This window comes from Leucoraja erinacea, unplaced genomic scaffold (assembly GCF_028641065.1).
Source record: "Leucoraja erinacea ecotype New England unplaced genomic scaffold, Leri_hhj_1 Leri_54S, whole genome shotgun sequence".
NCBI lineage: Eukaryota > Metazoa > Chordata > Chondrichthyes > Rajiformes > Rajidae > Leucoraja > Leucoraja erinaceus.
In genome coordinates this window covers 173749-195661 of record NW_026576454.1, presented here as the reverse complement: position 1 = coordinate 195661, position 21913 = coordinate 173749, and the positions used below count along the sequence as shown (strand labels likewise).

Below are 21913 nucleotides of genomic sequence, written 5' to 3'. Positions count from 1 at the left end.
CCACGCCTTTGTTACCACTCGGCTGGATTACTGCAATACACTGTATGTGGGGGTTAGTGGGTCCTCCATCGCCCGTCTCCAGATGGTACAGAATGCAGCTGTACGTCTTTTAACTGGCACATGTAAATATGATCACATTTCGCACATTTTAGCCTTACTCCACTGGTTGCCTATTCAGTTTAGGATCCATTTTAAAATTATTTTATTTGCTTTTAAATCCCTAAATGGTCTTGCCCCGCCCTAACTATCTGAGCTTCTACACCCTTATACACCCGCCCGCTCTCTCAGGTCAGATAATCAGCTGCTCCTGAGTGGGCCTAAAACTAAGCGCAAGCTCAGAGGGGACCGTGCCTTTGCTGTGGCGGCACCCAAATTAGGGAACGATTTGCCTCTCCATATTAAACAGGCCTCTTCTCTGTCTGTTTTTAAGTCACTTCTAAAAACCCATCTCTTCTCCGTGGCCTTTGATACACAGTAAGATGTCGACTTTATTTACTTGATTTAATTTCTTTTTTGATTGCTTTATTGCGTGGTTATTATTTTTACTCATGTTTTATGTCTTTTAATTTATTGTTGTATTTTTGCGCTTTATGTGAGCTGTTAAGTTATGTTCTGTTATGTTGTCTGTTTATGATGTCTTGTTTATTCCACTGTACAGCACTTTGTTCAACGTTGGTTGTCTTAAAGTGCTTAACAAATAAAGTTGGATTGGATTGGATCCCTATCTCTGTCTATGAAATGGGTGACGTTTCGGGTAGAGAGTGCTTGTGATTGTCTGAAGACGGGTATCTACCTGAAACGTCACCCATTCCTTCTATCCAGAGATGGTGCCTGTCCCGCTGAGCTACTCCAGCGTTTTGTATCTATCTTCAATTTCGAGGGTTAAATAAAAAAAACACAGTGCTGGAGGAACTCAGCGAGCGAGGCGGCATCTGTGAATAGAATGGAGTAGGAGTTGTTTCGGGACAGGGTTGTTCTTCAATAAGAAGCAACTGCAGATACAGCTGTATTTACACAACGCCAAATGGTTTCGGAAATGCCATGAGAGAGTGAGAGAGCGAGAGAAAGATAGATAGACAGATAGGCAGATATACAGATAGACAGATAGACAGATAGAGTGATAGGCAGATAGACAGATAGACAAGGCATCGCCCGCTCCGCCCCGTGATAGCGCTCCAGCCGTGGTTCTGACCGGTACCTTCAGGACGGGTCGAAGTCGCTGCTCGGAGGAAAGATAGATAGATAGATAGATAGATAGATAGATAGATAGATAGATAGATAGATAGATAGATAGATAGATAGATAGATAGATAGATAGATAGATAGATAGATAGATATATAGATAGATAGATAGATAGATAGATAGATAGATAGATAGATAGATAGATAGATAGATAGATAGATAGATAGATAGATAGATAGATAGATAGATAGATAGATAGATAGATAGATAGATAGATAGACAGATAGATAGATAGATAGATAGATAGATAGATAGATAGATAGATAGATAGATAGATAGATAGATAGATAGATAGATAGATAGATAGATAGATAGATAGATAGATAGATAGATAGATAGATAGATAGATAGATCGATAGATATGAGAGGGAGGGGGAGAGGGGGAGAGGAGACAGAGAGAGAGGAGACAGAGGAGAGAGAGAGAGAGAGAGAGAGAGAGAGAGAGAGAGAGAGAGAGAGAGAGAGAGACGAGAGAGAGAGAGAGAGAGAGAGAGAGAGAGAGAGAGAGAGAGAGAGAGAGAGAGAGAGAGAGAGAGAGAGAGAGAGAGAGAGAGAGAGAGAGAGAGAGAGAGAGAGAGAGAGAGAGAGAGAGAGAGAGAGAGAGAGAGAGAGAGAGGTTCCACCCTCTTAACCTCATGACAATGAAGGGCAGCTTTTTCACACATAGTGTGGTGGATGGATGGAAACATTTACCTGAGGAAATAATTTGGCGTTCTCTATAACAACATTTAAAAGAGATTCGGACAGATACATGCACAGAACGTTGAAAACAGAACATGGAAAACATATTAGCACAGCAAAGGGAACAATTCCATGGGCGCACAATGTTTGTGCCGAACATGATGATAAATTTGACTTAAAAAGCTGGAGTAAATAAATTGATCAGTTGGCAGATCCAGACAGGGTTGCGTCACGAAACGTTGCCTGTTTTCTTCGCTCCATAGATGCTGCTGCACCCGCTGAGTTTCTCAAGCTTTGTTGTGTACCTTCGATTTTCCAGCATCTGCAATTCCTTCTTAAATACTTTATCAGTCATTTACCGAACAACTTCTGGAATGTTGTTGGTAATATCATGATTATGCCAACACCCCCCCCCCCCAACCGGATCCGAAATTGATTTACATTAGGGTTTGCAGTATTTGCGTCTGGGGTATGATAGTAACAGGTTTCCAAGTGGCTTTCTCCACTACTGCATCCAGTGTCCTAATTCCGATTGCATAGGCTCTCAAATTAGTCGTAACTGTTCGTCCCTTTTAATACACACATCCCCAAAGTACTGTACATAGCAAAATAGGCGGCACATTGGCGCACTGGTTCAGATGCGGCCTTGCAGTGCCAGAGACCCCGTTTCGCAGAACGTACAGGGGACACATTCTACATTTTCCCTCCGCACGTCTGTTTCAAGAGGGCAAGGAACTTTTCCCTCCTTGTAATAGGCATGGTTTCCATGGGCCCATGGGCACATTTTTTAAATTTCCACTACTTTCTCTAATCCTCTTAGGGTTTGACAGATCTTGGCTTCCGTTTCCCCATTCACCCCGCAACTAATATTCAGATGCCTCACTTGCTGCATCACTTCATCTACTACTGATTTGCCTTTTTTATAGTGTTGGTAATTGCAATCGATCGGCGAGGGGTATTTACCGATTAATGTCAGCGAACTTTCCAAATGAAGAGTCATCAGCCCCAAAACCTGTTTTCAACGGAGGTAAAGAAAAGCGTGTTTTTTTACATGTACATTCAAGCCGCCCGCCTTGCCTCCGAAAATAATTCAGACAGCTCACCTCATTCTTATCGCATAACCGTAACTTTTAATGAAGTATAATACAGATAAATGTGAGGTGTTGCATTATGGGAATTCTAACCAGGGCAGGACCTTCACATAACATGACACCTTGGTATGGGAAAGATGATGTTAAGCTGGAAAAAGTGCAGACGATGTTTACGAAAATATTGCTCGAGAGCTATTGGGAGAAGTTGGAAAGTCTAGGATTGTATTCATTGGATCGTAGGAGTATGAAATGTGATTTGATAGAGGTGTTTCAGATTATAATAATGAATATGGAAAATGTACAGGGTATTTTACCCCCAGTCGAGGAATCACATCCAGAGGATATAGATTTAAGGGGAGAGGGGAAATATTTATAACGAAACAGAGGTGTAGCTGTTTCACACAGTGTGTTGGCAAAATGGAATGAACTTTCGGAATGCGTAGGTGGAAACGATAACAACATTTAAAATAGATTTGAACGGGGATGTGCACAGGAAAGGTTTTGAGTGATATGGGCCAAACGCAGGCAGGGCTATTGTAGATTGCACACCTTAGACGGCATTGGCAACCTAGGCTGAAGGGCCAGCTTGACTTTATGATTCAAGCCCGAAAGGCGGCATGGGTTCTTTTCCGAGTACCACGCATCTAGTGTGGAGCGCTTTTGGTGCTTCCTGGATGGACATAAATTATCTCTGGTGACTGATCCAGGGGCCTCCGAGAGACTTCATCATTTCCATTGTCCAGATATTTATATCCCAAATATCAAGATTCTACCATCAGGTAACGTGGATGGGACATCTACAACACTCTTTTCTTAAGGGTGGTGTTTAGCCTCCCTGGAGCCAGGGTTCAGGACGTCACGGACCGATTTCAGGGGGGGCAACCGGAAGTGCGAGCAGTATTCTGGCGAAAAGATGAGTACGAAGGAAAGATCGTGGGGAATATAAATGAACATAGTAAAGCTTCTTTAGGTATGTAGAAAGAAAAAAGGTTAGAAAATACAAATGTGGGTCACTTGAAGGCAGAAAAATGTGAATTTATTACGAGGAACATGGAAATGGCAGAAAAGTTGAACGGGTACTTTGATTCTATCTTCACTAAGGAAGACTGAAGCAATCTCCCGGCTGTAATAGAGGTCAGAGGTAGCAGGGAGATAGGGGAACGGAAATACATTTGCAATAGGCGCATAATGATATTGGGTAGACTGATGGGACTGAAGTGATAAATCCCTAGGGCCTGAAAGTCTGAATGAAAGGGTGCTCAAGGTGGGTCTCGAGAAATCGTGGACGCATTGGCGATCTTTTTCAAATGTTTTATAGATTCAGGATCAGTTCATGTGGATTGGAGACTAGCTAATGTTATCCCACTTTTAAATGAAGGAGCGAACAAGAAAACAACTGGTGAGTTATGCACCAGTTGGCCTGACATCGGTGGTGGGGAAGATGCTGGAGGTGATTATTAACAAAGTAATAACGGCGCATTTGGATAGCAGTAAAAGTATTGGTCCAAGTCAGCCTCGATTTATGAAGGGGAAATCCATTATGAGTAATCTTCTGGAAATTTTGTTTGAGGGTTTAACAAGTAAAATTGATTAAATGTATTTGGATTTTCAGAAAGCATTTGATAAGGTCCCAGACAGGAGATTAGTGGCCAAAATTGGAGCACATGGTATTGAGGGTAGATTATATTAGATTATTACTTTATTACTCCCCTTAGTCAGGGGAAATTCAGATGCCCTTGCAGCACACTAATAAAAATACAACACAGCATCCAAGAAGTTTAACATGAAAACATATAACATCCCCCCACAGAGGCTCCCACTGTGGGGGAAGGCACAAAGTCCAGTCCCCATCCTCCTGTCCACCTAGAGTCAGGCCTATTGAGGCCTCCACAGTCGCCGCTACGGGGCCCTTACGTAGGAACCAAAAGAGTATGATTAAACGGGTCCCTGCCAGGTTGGAAGACAATGGCGAGTGGATTGCCGAAAGGCTCGGTGCTGGGGTCACAACTATATACAATGTATATTAATGATTTAGATGATGGAATTAAAAGTAACTCTAGGACATTTGCAGTTGACACAAAGCTGGGTGGCTCTGTGAACTGCGAAGAGGATGCTAGGATGTTGCAGATTGACTCAGAGTGATCCAATGAGTGGGCAGGTGCATGGCCGATGCAATATAATGGAGATGCATGTGAGGTTATCCACTTTGGCAGCAAGAACATGGAGGCAGACTATTATCTCTATGGTGTCAGATTAGGAAAATGGAACTGCAACGTGACGTGGATGTCCCTGTCCATCAGTCGCTGAAAATGTTCTTTCTTGTGAATAGAAACGACATGAATTTGTTAAAATGTGAGTCAGTTCAGTTCAGTATGGTCTGTTGTCACGTGTACCGAGCAACAGTGAAATGCCCTTGTTGCGCGCTATCTAGTCAGCAGGAAGTCAATACATGATCACAATAAAGCCATTCACAATGTATAGATACATGATAAGGGAATAACGTTTAGTGCAAAATTAAAAAAACAAAGTCCGACGAAAGACCGTCTAAGGGTCACCAAATAGGTAGATAGTTGTACAGCACTGATTGTCGTAGGATGATTCAGTTGCCCGATATCTGCCGGGAAGGAACCGTCCCTGAATCTGGAGGTATGAGTTTTCACACGACATACATTTCGCCGAATGTGAGAGGGGAGAAGAGGGAGTCGTCAGGGCGCGACTCGGCCTTAATTATGCTGCTGGCCTTGTCGACTCAACGTGAGGTACAGATGGAGTGAAGTGAGGTTAATTTTATGTAATGGTCTGGTCTGCGCCTAAAATTCGCTGCGATTTCTTGCGGTCTTGGGGGAGATTTGTTCCCTAACCAAGCTGAGATGCACCTGATACAATTATTTTTCAGGTGTGACGGTAGAAGTTGGTGTGAGTTGTAGCGGAAGTGCGGAACTTACTTGGCCTTCTAAGGAAGTAGAGTCGTTGGTGTGCTTTCTCGGCAGTTTAATCAGAATTATGTTTGCAACTTTGGCCAAAGATGTCGGCAACACAAATGGCTGGAAAACGCAAGGCCCGGAAATACCAAGTATGAGAGAGGAAATTCGGTTATTAACTTAGGAAGTCAAATCCAGGAAGAATTAAAACAGAAGCGCAGAATTATTATCTGAATGGTGTCAAGTTAGGAAAATGGGATGGGCAACGATATCTGGGGTCCTAGTTCATTAGTCACTGAAAGTAAGCGTGCAGGTATAGCAGGCAGTGAAGGAAGCTAATGACATATTGGCTTTCATAACAAGAGTAGTTTAGTATAGGAGCAAATAGGTAATTATGCAGATGTGCAAGGCACTGGCGATACCCCACCAGGAGTACTGTGTGCAGTTTTGGTCTCCAAATTTGTGGAAGGACATTCTTGCTGTTGAGGGAGTGCAACGTAGGTTCACGAGCTTAATACCCGGGATGCGGGACTGTCATATTCCAAGAGAATGGAGCGGCAGGGGGTGTATACACTGGAATTTAGAAGGGTAAGATGGGATCTTATTGAAACATAGACGATTATTAAGGGATTGGACACGTTGGAGGCAGGAAACATGTTCCCGATGTTGGTGGAGTCCAGAACCAGCGGCCACAGTTTAAGAATAAGGCCATTTAGAACGGAGATGAGAAAATATCGTTTTCACACAGAGAGTTGTGAATCTATGGAATTCTCCGCCTCCGACGCCACTAACTCATTTTGTCGCCTCCTGCTGGACAGCGACCATAACGGCTGCTGGCGCCCGCAACTCGCCTCAAAAACACCATTTAAAAACAGCAGCACTGCTGATTCCTGAGCCGCTTGAGTTGGAGGACCACGTCTCCTGTGGGGGCTACGGGTAGGAAACGGCTGCGTTGGGGAAGCAGACCCAACGGGTCTGCACTTGGTCTAGTATACTTTAAAACGGTGTGTGTGTGTGGGGGTGTACGGCATTCTGCCTTTGCAACGTATCTCCTCGAAAACCAGACGCAAATCGCGGAGCTTTTTACAAATTCGGTAGGGATTTATCTTATGAGTTAAGAACTCCACTCCTAGGTAAATTATTTACGCGCATGTTTGAATAAAATTGATCACAAAACTCGCTTAAAAAATATAATCACCGCTTGTGCAACTGACGTCACAATGCCCACATTCCCACCAATGGAGACCCACCCGCCTCCAGCCCCCCCCCCCCCCCCCCCCCCCCCCCCCCCCCCCCTCACCGCAGCTGTGGACTAAGGCCCCGCGCCCAGCCCAAGTACGCTCGCGCCACGTCTTCCGCAGCTGGACTCCCACGACCGCCCGCCCACTCCAATCCCTCAAAATGCTCTGCAGATCGGGAGGTCACCGGAGGTCACAGCAGGTTACAGCCGGTCATCGGAGGCCACCGAATTCTGAATGGCTCAATTCCTCCGTTGATCGCAGGGACACGGTGAATCGTCACGCGAGAGCTGCCGAGGCTCGCTGCCCGTTCGCAGTAGGCCCGTCCGAGCCGCCTGCTCATCGAGTTCAGGTCTGCCTTCACGCTCTCTCTCCCCATCCTCTTCCTATCCTCCTTACCCCCCATCCCCCACTCCCTCCGTCCCCCCCTTCCTCTCCCCTTCCTTACCTCCCCCCTCCTCTACACCACACCCCCGCTCATCTCCCGCCCCTTCCCCTTTCTCTCTCCACATGCTCCCTCTACCACTGCCTCTCTCCCCCTCCCTACCTCTCCCCCACTCTTCCCCCTCTATCCTCTCTCCACCCCTATCCATCTCCCTACCCCTCTCCCCTTCCTTCCCACTCTTTCCCCTCTATCTCCTCTCCCACCTCCTCCTCACCCCCCCCCCCCCCCCCCCCCCCCTTCTTCCCCCCTCTCCCCACTCTCCACCCCTCTCCCCCCTCTCTCCCCCTCACCCATTCGCTCCTCCCATCCATACCCCCCTCTCACCCCCCCCCTCCCCTCTCACCCTCTCACCCTCTCACCCGCTCCCCCTCTCCCCCCCTCACCCCCCCCCCCCCCCCCCTCGCCACCTCTCCCCCTCCTTTCCCCCCCCACCTCTCCTCCTCCCTTTACTCCACCTCCCCTCCGTATCCACCCTCCCTTCCCACCCTCCCTCTCCTCCTCACCTCCACCCCTCTCCCTCCGTCTCTTGCCACTCTCTCTCTCAACCCCTCTCTCTCTGACTCTGCCCCTTCTCTCTCTGCCCTCACTCTCTACCCCCCTCTCTAGATGCGCCTGCGAGTTGGGGGAAAAGGGAGCAAATTAATAATATTCATATAATATCAAGGGGGTAGTTAGCGCGTGTGACGCCGCATGCTGCCCCCCCCCCCCCCCTCCCCCGCAACGGGGTCTGCATTTTGTCTAGTATATTACTAAAAGTCTAGTCTCGTTCGTTTGTTTCTTTGTTTCTTTCTTCTGTATGTGGGGGTTAGTGGGTCCTCCATCGCCCGTCTCCAGATGGTACAGAATGCAGCTGTACGTCTTTTAACTGGCACACGTAAACATGAGCACATTTCGCACATTTTAGCCTCACTCCACTGGTTGCCTATTCAGTTTAGGATCAATTTTAAAATTATTTTATTTGCTTTTAAATCCCTGAATGGTCTTGCCCCGCCCTACCTATCTGAGCTTCTACCTCCTTATACACCCGCCCGCTCTCTCAGGTCAGATAATCAGCTGCTCCTGAGTGGGCCTAAAACTAAGCTGAAGAGGGGACCGTGCCTTTGCTGTGTCGGCACCCAAATTATGGAACGATCTGCCTCTCCACATTAAACATGCCTCTTCTCTGTCTGTTTCTGATTTAATTTCTTATTTTTTGATTGCTTTTATTCCGTGGCTATTATTTTTACTCATGTTTTATGTCTTTTAATTTATTGTTGTATTTCATATGTAATGTTTGCGCCTTATGTGAGCTGTTATGGTGTTTGTTTATGATGTCTTGTTTATTCTTCTGTACAGCACTTTGGTCAACATTGGCTGTTTTAAAGTGCTTAACAAATAAAGTTGGATTGGATTGGATTTGTTTGTTTGTTTTGATGTGTGTGAGTTTCCGAAACTCCGCAGAAATGGTATACAAAAACGCTACAATCATCAGCTCACCTTAATCACCATTGCCCTGCGATGTGAACTACCACGTTTCGATCTGACTGATGTTATCATTTAAAATGTATTTACATTGGAACAGTTTTGACAGGATCTCCTCCTCTGAGGAAGGGTGACAATGTGTTAAACGTAAGTAATTCAGAAGGGGGTTGGTATGTAATATGGTACGTATGATGACTGGACAGACTAGCCTTCAATCGGTTGCAGTTGATATAAATATGAGCGGAATAAATCAAAGAGTTATGGGGGTCTTTGACACGCAGCATATAATGAGGATGCGTTATTATACGGGAGAAGGTGAAACTCGGGGCACTGAACATAATCATATTGTTTCCATTTTGCTGAAGGCGACGCCCATTGACAAAGATGATAATGGCAGCGCGTTTTTTTTTCCACGCAGAACAAAATCAGATTAATTCCAAGGAGCATGACTGGGTGCCGTAGTCGCCGATATTATGGGGATAAAGTTACTGTCAGTTGAGCAGCGAACACATTCAGGGACGAAGCAGAGTGGAGTCACAGTTTAGTCAGAGGCGATGTTAGAATTCAAAGGTCGCGCAACCCATCTTCACATTAGGCAGTCAGATTTCCATATCGTGTATTTTGGAATTGCGTCGAAGAAAATTAACCAACAACATAAGGCGAAGAGTTGGATGCGACAGTGCTTGGATCAGTGTCCCTGTGTTGGAGAAATTAGGCTCTCAATCCTCCCCCCACTCCCGCCGCAAAACCGTAGTTCTTTGTTTTTAACTCCTCAAACCATTCAACGAATTCATCATAGGTTGCCGCGAGGGGAATTTCATTCGGCTGATGAAATCGGTTTGCGAATCATATTGTAATATCTATTTTTAACTACGTTGAAACCTCACTGTCCCCGTGGAATTTGTAAATGGTATAACATCTATGAGAATGCTCTGCCATAATACTTCGTTTGCGACATTAACCAGGCACACGTCGTTCTGCAGAGAGAATGTGGGAAAATTATAAGAATGTCGAGAATATCTTGTATGTGAACATTGCCGTGATTGGCGTTCCCGGTAAGCGGCCCGCCAATTCAACATTGATAACTCCGCGTGTTAACTGAGTCTTGAACTGATTATGGACATCTTGCAATGTTACCAATTGATAGCAATTTTACAAAAAATAAGTTAATTATCTCAAGGCTCATAGTTAAATGTCCAAAACTTACGTAATTTTTTTGTCAGATAGACCTCTCACTCTAGAGGACGAGTTGAATGTTGTTCTTGATTTCATGGGTTGTGCGGATCTGTCCCTCTACGTGCAACACGAGGCTCTACCGGAGTCTGTCGCAGCCAGATTCAACTATGTTTAGCCTTAAACTGCCTTAAACTGATATCACTGTCGAATGAATCCAGTAACGGGCCACACTGTTGCCAGTTACTAAGCCATCCCTGGCTTTATTCTGGACCGGTCCTCGACACCATCAGATGGCGATTTTCCAGAGCATTGGAAAAACAAGGCCGGTCACGGTTAAAGTCAGAGGTTGTGAGCAGGATTTTTGCTGAATGTGGCATTCCGCCTATTGCAGTGGAAGGCTGCTTCCTTCCTTCCCAGAGTTTACCACGCCCAGGGTCTCATCTTTTATCCCCTGATAAATGCACGTGTCACGTAACAGGAACAGTCTGACTTGTATCTTCGAAATTTGCAGCCATGTTCCTAATCCAGGACGCATGATTTTTTAAACTGAAATCGTATTCAAACCGGGAGACTCGTCTGCTAATGCTCAGTGCCCTTTTCCTTTCCTCTCTCCAGTGAATGTCGTTGCGATTGCGATCCTATCCCAGGGAAAATGCGGCCTCTCAAACTGCACCACACGCTACTTGGTGGCCATGGCAGCGGCGGATCTATTGGTCATCATCACCGAAGTAATATTATTTCGCATTAATTATCATTACTTTCCGCGAAGTTTCCTCTCCATCACATATGTGTGCAGAGTTATGCTGGCGCTGGTGCCTTCAGCTACAAATTGTTCTGTCTGGTTCACCGTCAATTTCACCTTCGATCGGTTTGTCGCTATTTGCTGCCAGAGACTGAAAACAAAATATTGCAGCGGGAAAACTGCGGCTGTGGTTCTCTCAGTAACTGGCGTTTTGCTCTGTCTGAAAAACGTTCCCTTCTATTTCGCGTACAAACCCGCCGTGATAATCAACAACGTACCTTGGTTTTGTAGGACAATCGACATTGTTTACACTGATCCCAGGTGGGTGGGATTTGACTGGTTCGATACTATTTTAACACCGCTTCTCCCTTTCGCTGTCATCCTACTGCTCAACACTCTCACAGTCCGGCACATTTTAGTGTCCAGTCGCGTCCGCAAGGAACTGAGGGGCCGGAGAAATGGGGAGAAACACAGTGACCCCGAGTTGGAGAGTAGGAAGAGGTCTGTGGTTTTACTGTTCACCCTCTCCGGAAGCTTCATCCTTCTGTGGCTGACGACTGTTGCAGAATTCATCTACTACCAAATCACGGGAACTGCAGCAAACCGGAGTGATTCTGAAATGATCTTTCACCGAGTCGGATATTTGCTAAGTAATGCCAGCTGCTGCACGAACACGTTCATTTACGCCGTGACCCAGTCCAAGTTCAGGGAAGAGGTAAAGAGAGCGGTGAAGTATCCTGTCACTTCAGTGTTTCGGATCATTAAGAAATACTGGCTCTGAGCGCAATCAATACGTGGCTATTGGTCGGTGGGGGCGCTGCAAGCCGGCCCCTGTCAGCAGCGTGTTAGTTTTTTGCAACTTTTAAGTGTGTCTTGTGTGGGGGGTGGTGTGTGTGTGTGTGTGTGTGGGGGGGGGGGGGGGGGGGGGTTAAGGGGAACACCGTTTCGTTCGCCTCCTCCACGGCCTAACAACGAGGATCGGCGCGGCCTTTCCCGGAGACGCGCCCGGGACTTCAGCGGCGAGCGCAGCGCGGACTCTGGGCGTGGAGCGGGCGGCTCGCCGGACGGGGGCACTCCGTTTCGCTGGCCGGCAGCCGGCAGCCTGAAGTCGCGGTCTGCAGAGCTCCAGCTGGCCCGGCGTCCGCAGCCCGGGATCCCTCGTGGGGGACCCGGGGGAAAAAGACGCTACGAATGCCGGCCCGCGGCCTACTTCTACAGCGGGCCCGGCATGGACATACCATCATCCCTGGAGGGGAGCTTCGACCGCCGGCCCTGCGGCCTACACCAACCAAAAGCCGCGATCTCCGGTGGGGAAGTGCCGAATCTGTACTTACCTGGACTTTTAACTGTCTGCACATCTGGACGGCCGCAGCGACGGCTGCGGAGAGTTGAAGTCCCGACCACGGGGGAAAATGGAGGAGGACTGGCCCAATGTTGTGCCTTCCACCACAGTGATGAATGCTGTGGTGGATGTTTGTGTTAAATTTTTATTGTGTTTTGTGTGTTCTTTATCATTGTACCGCTGCTGACAAATTCATTTCACTTGCACCTTATGTGCAACGTGACGAATAAAACCGTATGTATTGTATTGTATTGTATTGCTACGGTCGGAGTTCGGAGTCCACTTCCTACTATTACTTGCCGGATCTTGCACGTGTCGGCCCCGTGCGGATGATCCCATCGACGATCAGCTCCGATATCTCAAGCCCTTCACTGCGAGTGTTTAATATTTCCAGAATCGTCCTTTCTCCATCTAGAGTGGGTCCCGCTCTGAGATAGGGTTTGGGTTAACTTCATTATTGTCACGTGTACCGAGGTAATTAAAAAAAATGTTTAGAAAACTCTCCGAACATATCTGACTCACTATACATACATACGATAGTCAAACACAGGTATACGAGATAGAACAAATATAAAGTACAATATTATTTGACCATTTATAAAATGTTGCTATACATGCAGTAGAAGGTGAGTTGATAGCACATTCCTCCGTGGGAGGAGCCCCGTCAGACGTCACCTGGCACATTAAGTAAACTCAGCCCGATGACCAATCGTCCCATGTCCTTCCAGAGCGGGGACGTGACTGCTATCAGCACAGCCACGGACCAGTAATTCCGATGCTTTGGTTAGAATGCTAGTACAACTCTCTTCAGAGTGCCGAATGACACTAAGCACAGGGGGGGGGGGGGGCAGTGTTAGGTGTGAGGAGGATGCTAGGAGACTGCAAGGTGACTTGGATAGGCTGGGTGAGTGGGCAAATGTTTGGCAGATGCAGTTTAATGTGGATAAATGTGAGGTTATCCATTTTGGTGGCAAAAACGGGAAAGCAGATTATTATCTAAACGGTGGCCGATTGGGAAAGGGGGAGATGCAGCGAGACCTGGGTGTCATGGTACACCAGTCATTGAAGGTAGGCATGCAGGTGCAGCAGGCAGTAAAGAAAGCGAATGGCATGTTGGCTTTCATAGCAAGAGGATTTGAGTATAGGAGCAGGGAGGTTCTACTGCAGTTGTATAGGGTCTTGGTGAGACCACACCTGGAGTATTGCGTGCAGTTTTGGTCTCCAAATCTGAGGAAGGACATTATTGCCATAGAGGGAGTGCAGAGAAGGTTCACCAGACTGATTCCTGGGATGTCAGGACTGTCTTATGAAGAAAGACTGGATAGACTTGGTTTATACTCTCTAGAGTTTAGGAGATTGAGAGGTGATCTTATAGAAACTTACAAAATTCTTAAGGGGTTGGACAGGCTAGATGCAGGCAGATTGTTTCCGATGTTGGGGAAGTCCAGGACAAGGGGTCACAGCTTAAGGATAAGGGGGAAATCCTTTAAACCGAGATGAGGAGAACTTTTTTCACACAGAGAGTGGTTAATCTCTGGAACTCTCTGCCACAGCGGGTAGTTGAGGCCAGTTCATTGGCTATATTTAAGAGGGAGTTAGATGTGGCCCTTATGGCCAAGGGGATCAGAGGGTATGGAGAAAAGGCAGGTACGGGATACTGAGTTGGATGATCAGCCATGATCATATTAAATGGCGGTGCAGGCTCGAATGGCCGAATGGCCTACTCCTGCACCTAATTTCTATGTTTCTATGTTTCTATGAGTGCGGTCCCTTAACCAGGACCACTGTCCTACCTCGCCTTTCTGGGTGTTTTAAAATCTTATTATCTTCCCCTGTCCCCGTGCGAGATTGATTCCAGATGCTCACATTGACCGCTCCCACCCAATACGCACTCTTCAGAAGCTCTTGCTTACAGCTAAATAGTGCACACCCTCCACTGTCTCGCTCCACCCCCTCCAGAGGGGGATGTCAATACCTTGTTTTTCTCCTCTTCCTCTAAAGCCATGCCCACCGATCTGGACTCCTCTGCCGTCGGAAGAAGACTGTGACAATTAATCGCCTCTCATTATTTTCCGCACTCCCAGAAAACCATCACCCGGTGTCCTACGCTCAATGGCATGATGTCTCATCCTATCCTTTAAATAAAGTCTCGGCTTCTGATGATATCGTGTTGATTATTTCCAGTGCATCGTTCATCTTATGGCGCCTTAATGCCCCCTCTGGGCGCCTTAATGCCCCTTGCGGTAGCCGGAGGTTACAGGTGGTTGCCGGAGTTTGCAGGTAGTGGAAGCAGGTAGGGAGACGGACAAAAACCTCCGAGAACCGTCCGAAAACTTGGGTGGGGCGCAAAGTCTCCAGAGGTTTCCGTTCAGGTTTCCTAAGTGGGACAGGGGCATTACTATGACTGGACTACAAGAATACCATACACAATTCGAAAAGTGGTCTCTCCAAAGTCTCGTACAGTTGTCACATGGCATTCCAAATCCAGTACTCTATATCTGTATAGATCGAGGCACACCTGCCAAAAGCTTTCCGTTTGACCCTGTCAAACTGTGTCGAAACTTTTGTGAAATGTGTACATGATCTTTCTTCTCTAAAATAGTCCAAGTTAGACAATGTTCTGTGTAACCCCAGGTCTGGTTTGACTTTCGAATGTGCAACACGTCACAATTATTCAAATTCAATACCACCTGCTACTGCTCGGCGCACCGTTTCAATTAATGCACGTACTTTTTTGCGAACGTATTTAATAATATTAATAATAACTTTATTTATAGAGCACTTTAAAAACAACCACTGTTGCAACAATGTGCTGGAGTCCGTCAACCATATCGTCACGTTGCGGTCTTTCTCAGTTTTATGAATCATATTACCTGCATGTTATCCAAATAGATAATATAGGTGGCAAACAACAGTGAATGCAGCATGGATCCCTGCGGCACACCACTGACCACAGACCTCCATTAGGAAAAGCAAACATCATTTACCACACACTGACCCTTCCCACTGAGCAATTTTGAATTCAGTTGCCAATTTACAAGGGATTCAATAAGATTTAACCTCCTGGAATAGGCTACCACATGTTCATCTGCCAAAGTCCATATAGTTAATGTCCACAACTCTCTCCTCGCAAATCCCCTTGAGGAGCCGTTCCTAGGTGAGAGTAGATTTCTACGTACAAAATCGGGCTGATCAATTCTAATCATTTCCTGTATTTCCATTTGCTGGTGTATCCAGTTCTAAATACGCATTCCAGCAACATACCCACCTCTGATGTGAAGCTCATCAGTGTCGTTCTCTTGCGAGGCCTCAAAGCCCTCCTTAAACAAGTCAACACCTTTCCGGAAGTGGTGGCGCTGCCATGCAGCCGCGGCTCGCCTGCAGTCTGTCCGACTTTTCCTTGTTTTTGTTTTATTGGACTATGTTTTAGTTTATTTTTAGTTGTATATGTGTGGCGGGTGGGGGAAACTTGTCTCTTCCTTCGGGGGAATGCGACCTTTTCTTTGTCGTATCCCCAAATCACGGAGCTGGCGGCCTCCAACTAGGACTTACCATCGCGAAGCTGGCCGACCTCGGGGCTGCGGTGGTGCTGCGGCGGCGGCCCGACTTCGGAGCCTTGGAGGCTTCGGCCGCCGACCCAGTGAACGATAAAATCGGGAGCTCCCAGGGAGCTCGCAGGTTCCAGCCTGGTGACATGTTCTCCGCAGCCCCCGCAACAACAGCTTCGTCCGCTGGACTGGACGGTGGCAGCTTCGTCGGCCCCGGGCCGCGGGGTTTGAACCGGCCCGTTCGCCGAACTCGGAACGGCCGCAGGCCAATCTTTTCTCACAAGTCTCCCCTTTAATAGTGTCGCGATTAGTACCGCATCCCTGCCCCAGGTGTGGTTTAATTAACAATAGGCCAAGTGCGGACCCGTAGGACCCGTTCGCCAACCGTAATACTCTACCACTCACCCATAGCCCCCAACTGCGAGGGCGCGGCTGATAGGTTCCCGTTGAGGGGCCAGAGATCGCCGTTGGGACGCGACTCACGCAACCTCGTAGGCGCGGCCGGCAGGTGGGAGCGATACTGCGATTTTTTTTAAAGTTCAAAATGGAATTAACGTAAGATCAATGTGAACACATCCCACTCTCCCTCTTCAGTCCCCTATTCTCCTCATCCATTATCATCCCCCTTCACACAGTCCACTATTACACTGCTTCCTCCGCACACACCCCCCCCCTTCCCTCCTATCTCTTCCCCCTTCCCTCCTCCATTAGCACGCCGTCCCCCTTGCCCTCCTCCATTGTCATCAAAGAACATCAAATAACATCATCGAGGATGATGTCTAAACATTGGTGCCTTCCCTCACAGTGGGAAACTGTGAGTCCACTCTGTGGGGATGTTTATATTAAAAACGATCATGTTCTGTGCTCTTATTTATTCGTATGGCTGCATAGTGACCCTAAATTTCACTGTCCCAATTGGTGCATGTGACAATAACTATCATTTGTCTTGTCTTGTCTTCTCTTGCCCTTCATCCAACTATACTTCATCTCCTCCTCTTCACCCTCCCTCTTCTGTCCCCTCTCCTCCCCTCTACCTCACCCCCACATTCTCCATCCTCATCTTCCCCACTGCCTTCGTCATCTTCTATCCCCATCTCCCTACGTACCCCACTCCTCCTTCCTCTTCCCCCCTATTCCCTCCTCTCCCTCCGCACCTCCCTAGGATTTCGATGTGAACCACCGCCGGCCCCGTTTTTCCACTACTTCGGCGATGTTGTAGTTGAGGCTGGGGACTGTCGGGGGGACTGACCGAACGGCCTGGAGCCGGGGGAGGGGAGGGTGGTCGAGGCTGCGGCGTAGTCCTTGCCCCGATTCCGCTCCTCACCCCCCCCCTCCCCCCGGGCCTGAAGCAGCAGCGCCGCCACCCCCAGACCTTGCCCCAACCGCAACATCGCGGTCATTTCAAATCCCGCACGCGCGGATGCCGGGCACACTGCGACGCGCGGGCTAACTTTCAGTTATTTTAAAATCCGCATGCGCATTTATTTCATTTCCCTCACGTAGCGGACGGCAGTAGAAAAATGATTTAAAATTTAAAATCCGTTTGTGACGTTGTGACGTCAAACTCTAATGACGGGCAGGCCACGTGGAAAAGAGATGTTTTAAATTTTAATATGTCAATAAGTTGTAAAACTTAATGCCTACTATATTCTGTTGTGCTGAAGCAAAGCATGAATTTCATTGACCTATCTGGGACACATGACAACAAACTCTCTTGAATCTTGAAATATAACAACAATCTGAAAAAGCTTGGTAGTTCACGTCGCAGGACAATGGTGAGTAAGATGGAGCCAAACGTGTAGTGCTGTCGTGTACATTTTTGGCGAAGTTTTGATGACTTTTTAACGTGGTTTACGGGCAGGGCAAGTAGAAACGTTATTAATTAAAGTTTAAAATTTCAATAAATTGTAAACTATAACATCAATCTGAACGAAACGTGGCTATTGCACAGCCCAGGACTATGTGAGTTGTGCCACAAATTGTAGCGCTATTTTGTGCCGGAAAGTCCAGGAAACGCACGCATGCATGCAAACAAACAAACGAACAAACAAACAAACACACACACAAATAACATACGAACAAGGTAAGATTTTTAGTAATATATACTAGAGTAATTGGGAACCGCTGGGTCCTTGTCACACGGGAGGCCTCGTCCGCCGATGCAGCCCGTTCCCCAAATGCAATATTCGATCACTCAACCATAGGCCCCACGGGAAACCTGGTCCCCCAACGCGACACGTTCTCCAAGGCAATATTCCACCACTCACCCTTTTGCCCAACGCAAACGGTCGCCCCAACGCAATAGCTGACCCATAGTCACAAATAACTTCCAACTGCGCAGGGACTGCTCGTTTTGCCCTATTCACCCCCCTTCATTAAAACATATCAGCGTACTGTGACTTTAATAAAAATACATTTGCACCTGCTGAGAGCTGACAGGGTTTGGATAGCATCAATGTTGGGAGCAGGGCTACAATCTCATTGTGATGTCACAAATTAATGCACAGGGAAGATCTTTTCTCAATTTGGGGTTTTGTAATTCTAAAAATGTAAATAACTTGTGAAATTAACCATTAATCGGAACGAAACTTCACTCAAAACAACTACAGCACAATTGAAACTATGCTTTCAAAATACTTATTCCCAATGGTTCCGAAAACGTGTTATTTGTTGAAATACGGGCGAAACTCATATCCGGTGGCTCCGGGCCGACAAGAGTTCGCAGATGATCTCATGATATTTTGCTCCTTCAAAGTTAACCCCAGCATTTCCCAAAATATCTAATTGATGTTCTGAGGGAACTTGTTTGATTGCTTACTTAAATTTAATTGCTGTTAATTTAGCAAAAAAATATGCATTCGTTGTATGCTAACAATTCCGTTTTCTGATTAACCCCTTTAATCTTCAATCACGCTTCTGCAGGTGCAGTTTAGAGTTCTGTCAATTCCTACTTTCCAACATTTAAAATGACTAAATTATATATATATTAAAATTAAAGTCATTACAATTATCGTCTCTCCAAGACAAGTTCCCTCGGTTAGGTTAGATATCTATCCGACTGCATGAGTTGTTCTGAAATCCTGATCAGTGTGTTATCATGCTCATGGATACATAGAATGTATGTGCAGCAGTTTGCCATTCGGCACTTCGTGCCAGCCCGCCATTCAATGTGATTATGTCTGATCATCCAGAATCAGTACCCTATTCCTGCAATTCCCCCACATCCCTTGATTCCATTATCCCTGACAGTTTCTGTATATCTAACTAGAGAGATACTTAGATATACAGTAAATGTCAGGGCTAATGGAATCAAGGGATATGGGGGAAAGCAGGAATAGGATACATCCAGTGAATTGGCCTGCACTGCCTTCTGTGGCAGAGCATTCCACAGATTTATAACCATCTCAGTGAAAAGGTTTACCTTAAATTTAGTCCTAAATAACCTACCCCTTATTCTTAAACTGTATCCCATGGTCCGTCGTTCCCCAACATCAGGTGCACTTTTCATGCATCTAGTCTATCCAATCCCTTAATGATTTTACATGTTTCTAATAGTTCCTCTGTCATCCTCCTAAATCCCAGTGAATGGAAGCCCAGTCGATCCATTCTTTTATCATTTGTCAGTCGGTCCATTCGTTCATCACATGTCACCGACTTTTCTTTGCAGATCAATATTTATATGTAAAACACGAGCAATGTCTGCTCTTATTTGCTGTAGGTGCAAAATAATTTCAACATTGTACTGCTTCTTCGTCCATCCCAAATGTGAGTCTTTGGCTCGAGAGTCTTCGGAGAGGAGGCTGAGGAGAGGAGACCACGCAATACGCTTGAGAGGCTAAGGATTCTGGGAGAGGCAAAGAGGTTTGCCACGCACTGCAAGGGAGCAGTGGGCCAGACAGGAAGAGCGGACGGAATTACCACTAGACAGCCAACCCAGTAGGTAATTTACGGCTGGGGTGAGTACTTCCCCATTTATAGGAGGTAGGATTATATAAATAAGGGGTGTATCAATACAGTAGGGGATTCTTAAATAGGGCCAGTTAATTACTTATATAAGATGGGCGGTCAGGAGATGTGCCAATACTGCGAGATGTGGGAATTTGTCGACACCATTGATGTAGAAGATCCCTACAGCTGCAGTAAGTGTTTGAGGCTAGAGGAACTCCAGCTCCGCATTTATGAGCTGGAGACCCAACTTCATACGCTGCGGTACATCAGGGAGGGGGAGTATTACCTGGATGTTTTGTGCCAGGGGATGGTCACACCGACCAGTTTAACTAATTCAGTAGGCAGTGAGCAAGGAAAGGAAGGTGTGGCCATAAGCGAGGCAGGTAGGGGGAACCAGGAGGAGATGCGGCAGGAGCCACAGCCCTTGTCCCTGACGAGCATGACCGAGGCTCTTACTCAATGTAAGGACGGGATCAGGGGCTGTGGGAGGGATGAGCAACCTGGCTGCAGCACCGTGGATCAGGAGGCCATTCAAGAGGGGGGAGTTAGAAGAAATGCCGTAGTGATAGGGGATAGTATTATTCGGGGGGTAGATAGGGTTCTCTGCGGCCAGCAGAACATGTCCCGAAGGCTGTGTTGCCTACCCGGTGCTAGGGTTAAGGATATCTCTGCGATGCTGGAGAGAAATTTGCAGTGGGAGGGGGAGGATCCAGTGGTCGTGGTCCATGTGGGGACCAATGACATAGGAAGGACGAGGAAGGAGGATCTGCTGAAGGAGTTTGAGCAGTTAGGGAATAAATTAAAAAGCAGAACCTCGAGGGTACTGATCTCCGGATTGCTACCTGAGCCACGGGCCAAATCGGCGAGGATACGTAAAATTAAGAAGCTAAATGCGTGGCTCAAAGACTGGTGTTGGAATAATGGGTTTGGGTTCTTGGGCCACTGGCACCAGTACTGGGACAGGGGGGATCTGTTCTGTAAGGACGGACTTCACCTGAACGGTGCTGGGACTGGGGTCCTGGCAAATCATATAACTAGGGCAGTAGAGAGGTCTTTAAACTAAGTAGCGGGGGGGAGGTATCAAGGGGGGTAATAACGGCAGGGGTAGAGGAAATAGAGCAGGGTATCAGTGGGGAAGCGGAAAGTCAAAATGTGACAGGAGACAGAATGTGTGAAGATAAAGCTTTAGATGTAAAAGGGGCAAAAACGGAAAGGAAGGGTAGTAAAAATCATCTGAAAGTGCTTTATCTAAATGCACGGAGTATTCGTAATAAGATAAATGAATTAACGGTGCAATTAAGTATATATAGTTATGATATCGTGGCCATTACGGAGACATGGCTGCAAGGGGATCAGGACTGGGAGTTAAATATAGAGGGGTACTCGACAATTAGGAAAGATAGACAGGAAAGAAAGGGAGGAGGGGTGGCCCTTTTAATAAGGGAGGGAATAACGGCAATAGAGAGGAAGGATATTGCGTTGAAGGATCAGGATAGTGAAACGGCTTGGGTACAGATAGAGAATAATAAGGGGAAAAAAACACTAGTGGGTGTAAATTTATAGACCTCCAAATAGCTGTGACGCTGTTAGTCAGAACATAAATCTGCAAATAGTTGACGCATGTAAAAAGGGAACTGCTGTAATCATGGGGGACTTCAATTTTCATATTAATTGGGCAAACCAAACTGGGCAGGGTAGACTAGAGGAAGAGTTTATAGAAAGTATTAGAGACGGGTTCCTAGAACAGTATGTCACAGAACCGACAAGGGGGGAGGCAATCTTGGATCTGGTCCTGTGTAATGAAGCAGGATTAATTAAAAATGTCATAGTTAGGGACTCGTTGGGAACAAGTGACCACAATATGGTCGAATTCCATATTCAAATAGAAGGGGAGCAGGTTGAAACTCAGGCTAGGGTGCTTAGTCTAAATAAGGGGGATTATGAAGGTATGAGGACTGAGCTGATCAAAGTTGACTGGGATAGCAGACTCAAGAATAAGACGGTACATGAGCAGTGGTGTACGTTTAAGGGTATACTGTATAACCTTCAAGAAAAATTTATTCCTATGAAGAAAAAA

General features: G+C 46.7%; 1 protein-coding gene across 1 annotated transcript; it reads left to right on the top strand.

Annotated features, from left to right (window-relative positions):
- Positions 1-6040: 6040 nt before the first annotated feature.
- On the top strand, positions 6041-11779 carry LOC129694124 (probable G-protein coupled receptor 139). Its single transcript, XM_055630847.1, has 4 exons — positions 6041-6088; positions 7439-7526; positions 10046-10135; positions 10872-11779. Exons 1-4 carry the CDS (start codon positions 6041-6043, stop codon positions 11777-11779), a joined length of 1134 nt encoding a protein of 377 aa, XP_055486822.1.
- The last annotated feature ends 10134 nt before the right edge of the window (positions 11780-21913 follow it).

What these genes read in the sequence shown, in the direction of transcription:
- LOC129694124 (XM_055630847.1), top strand. Translation starts at nt 6,041, where the DNA reads ATGTCGGCAACACAAATGGCTGGAAAACGCAAGGCCCGGAAATACCAA. An exon ending in GCAAGGCCCGGAAATACCAA is followed by an intron (nt 6,089 to 7,438) that starts GTATGAGAGAGG and finishes CGTTGATCGCAG; the next exon opens with GGACACGGTGAATCGTCACG. An exon ending in TGCCGTGATTGGCGTTCCCG is followed by an intron (nt 10,136 to 10,871) that starts GTAAGCGGCCCG and finishes TCCTCTCTCCAG; the next exon opens with TGAATGTCGTTGCGATTGCG.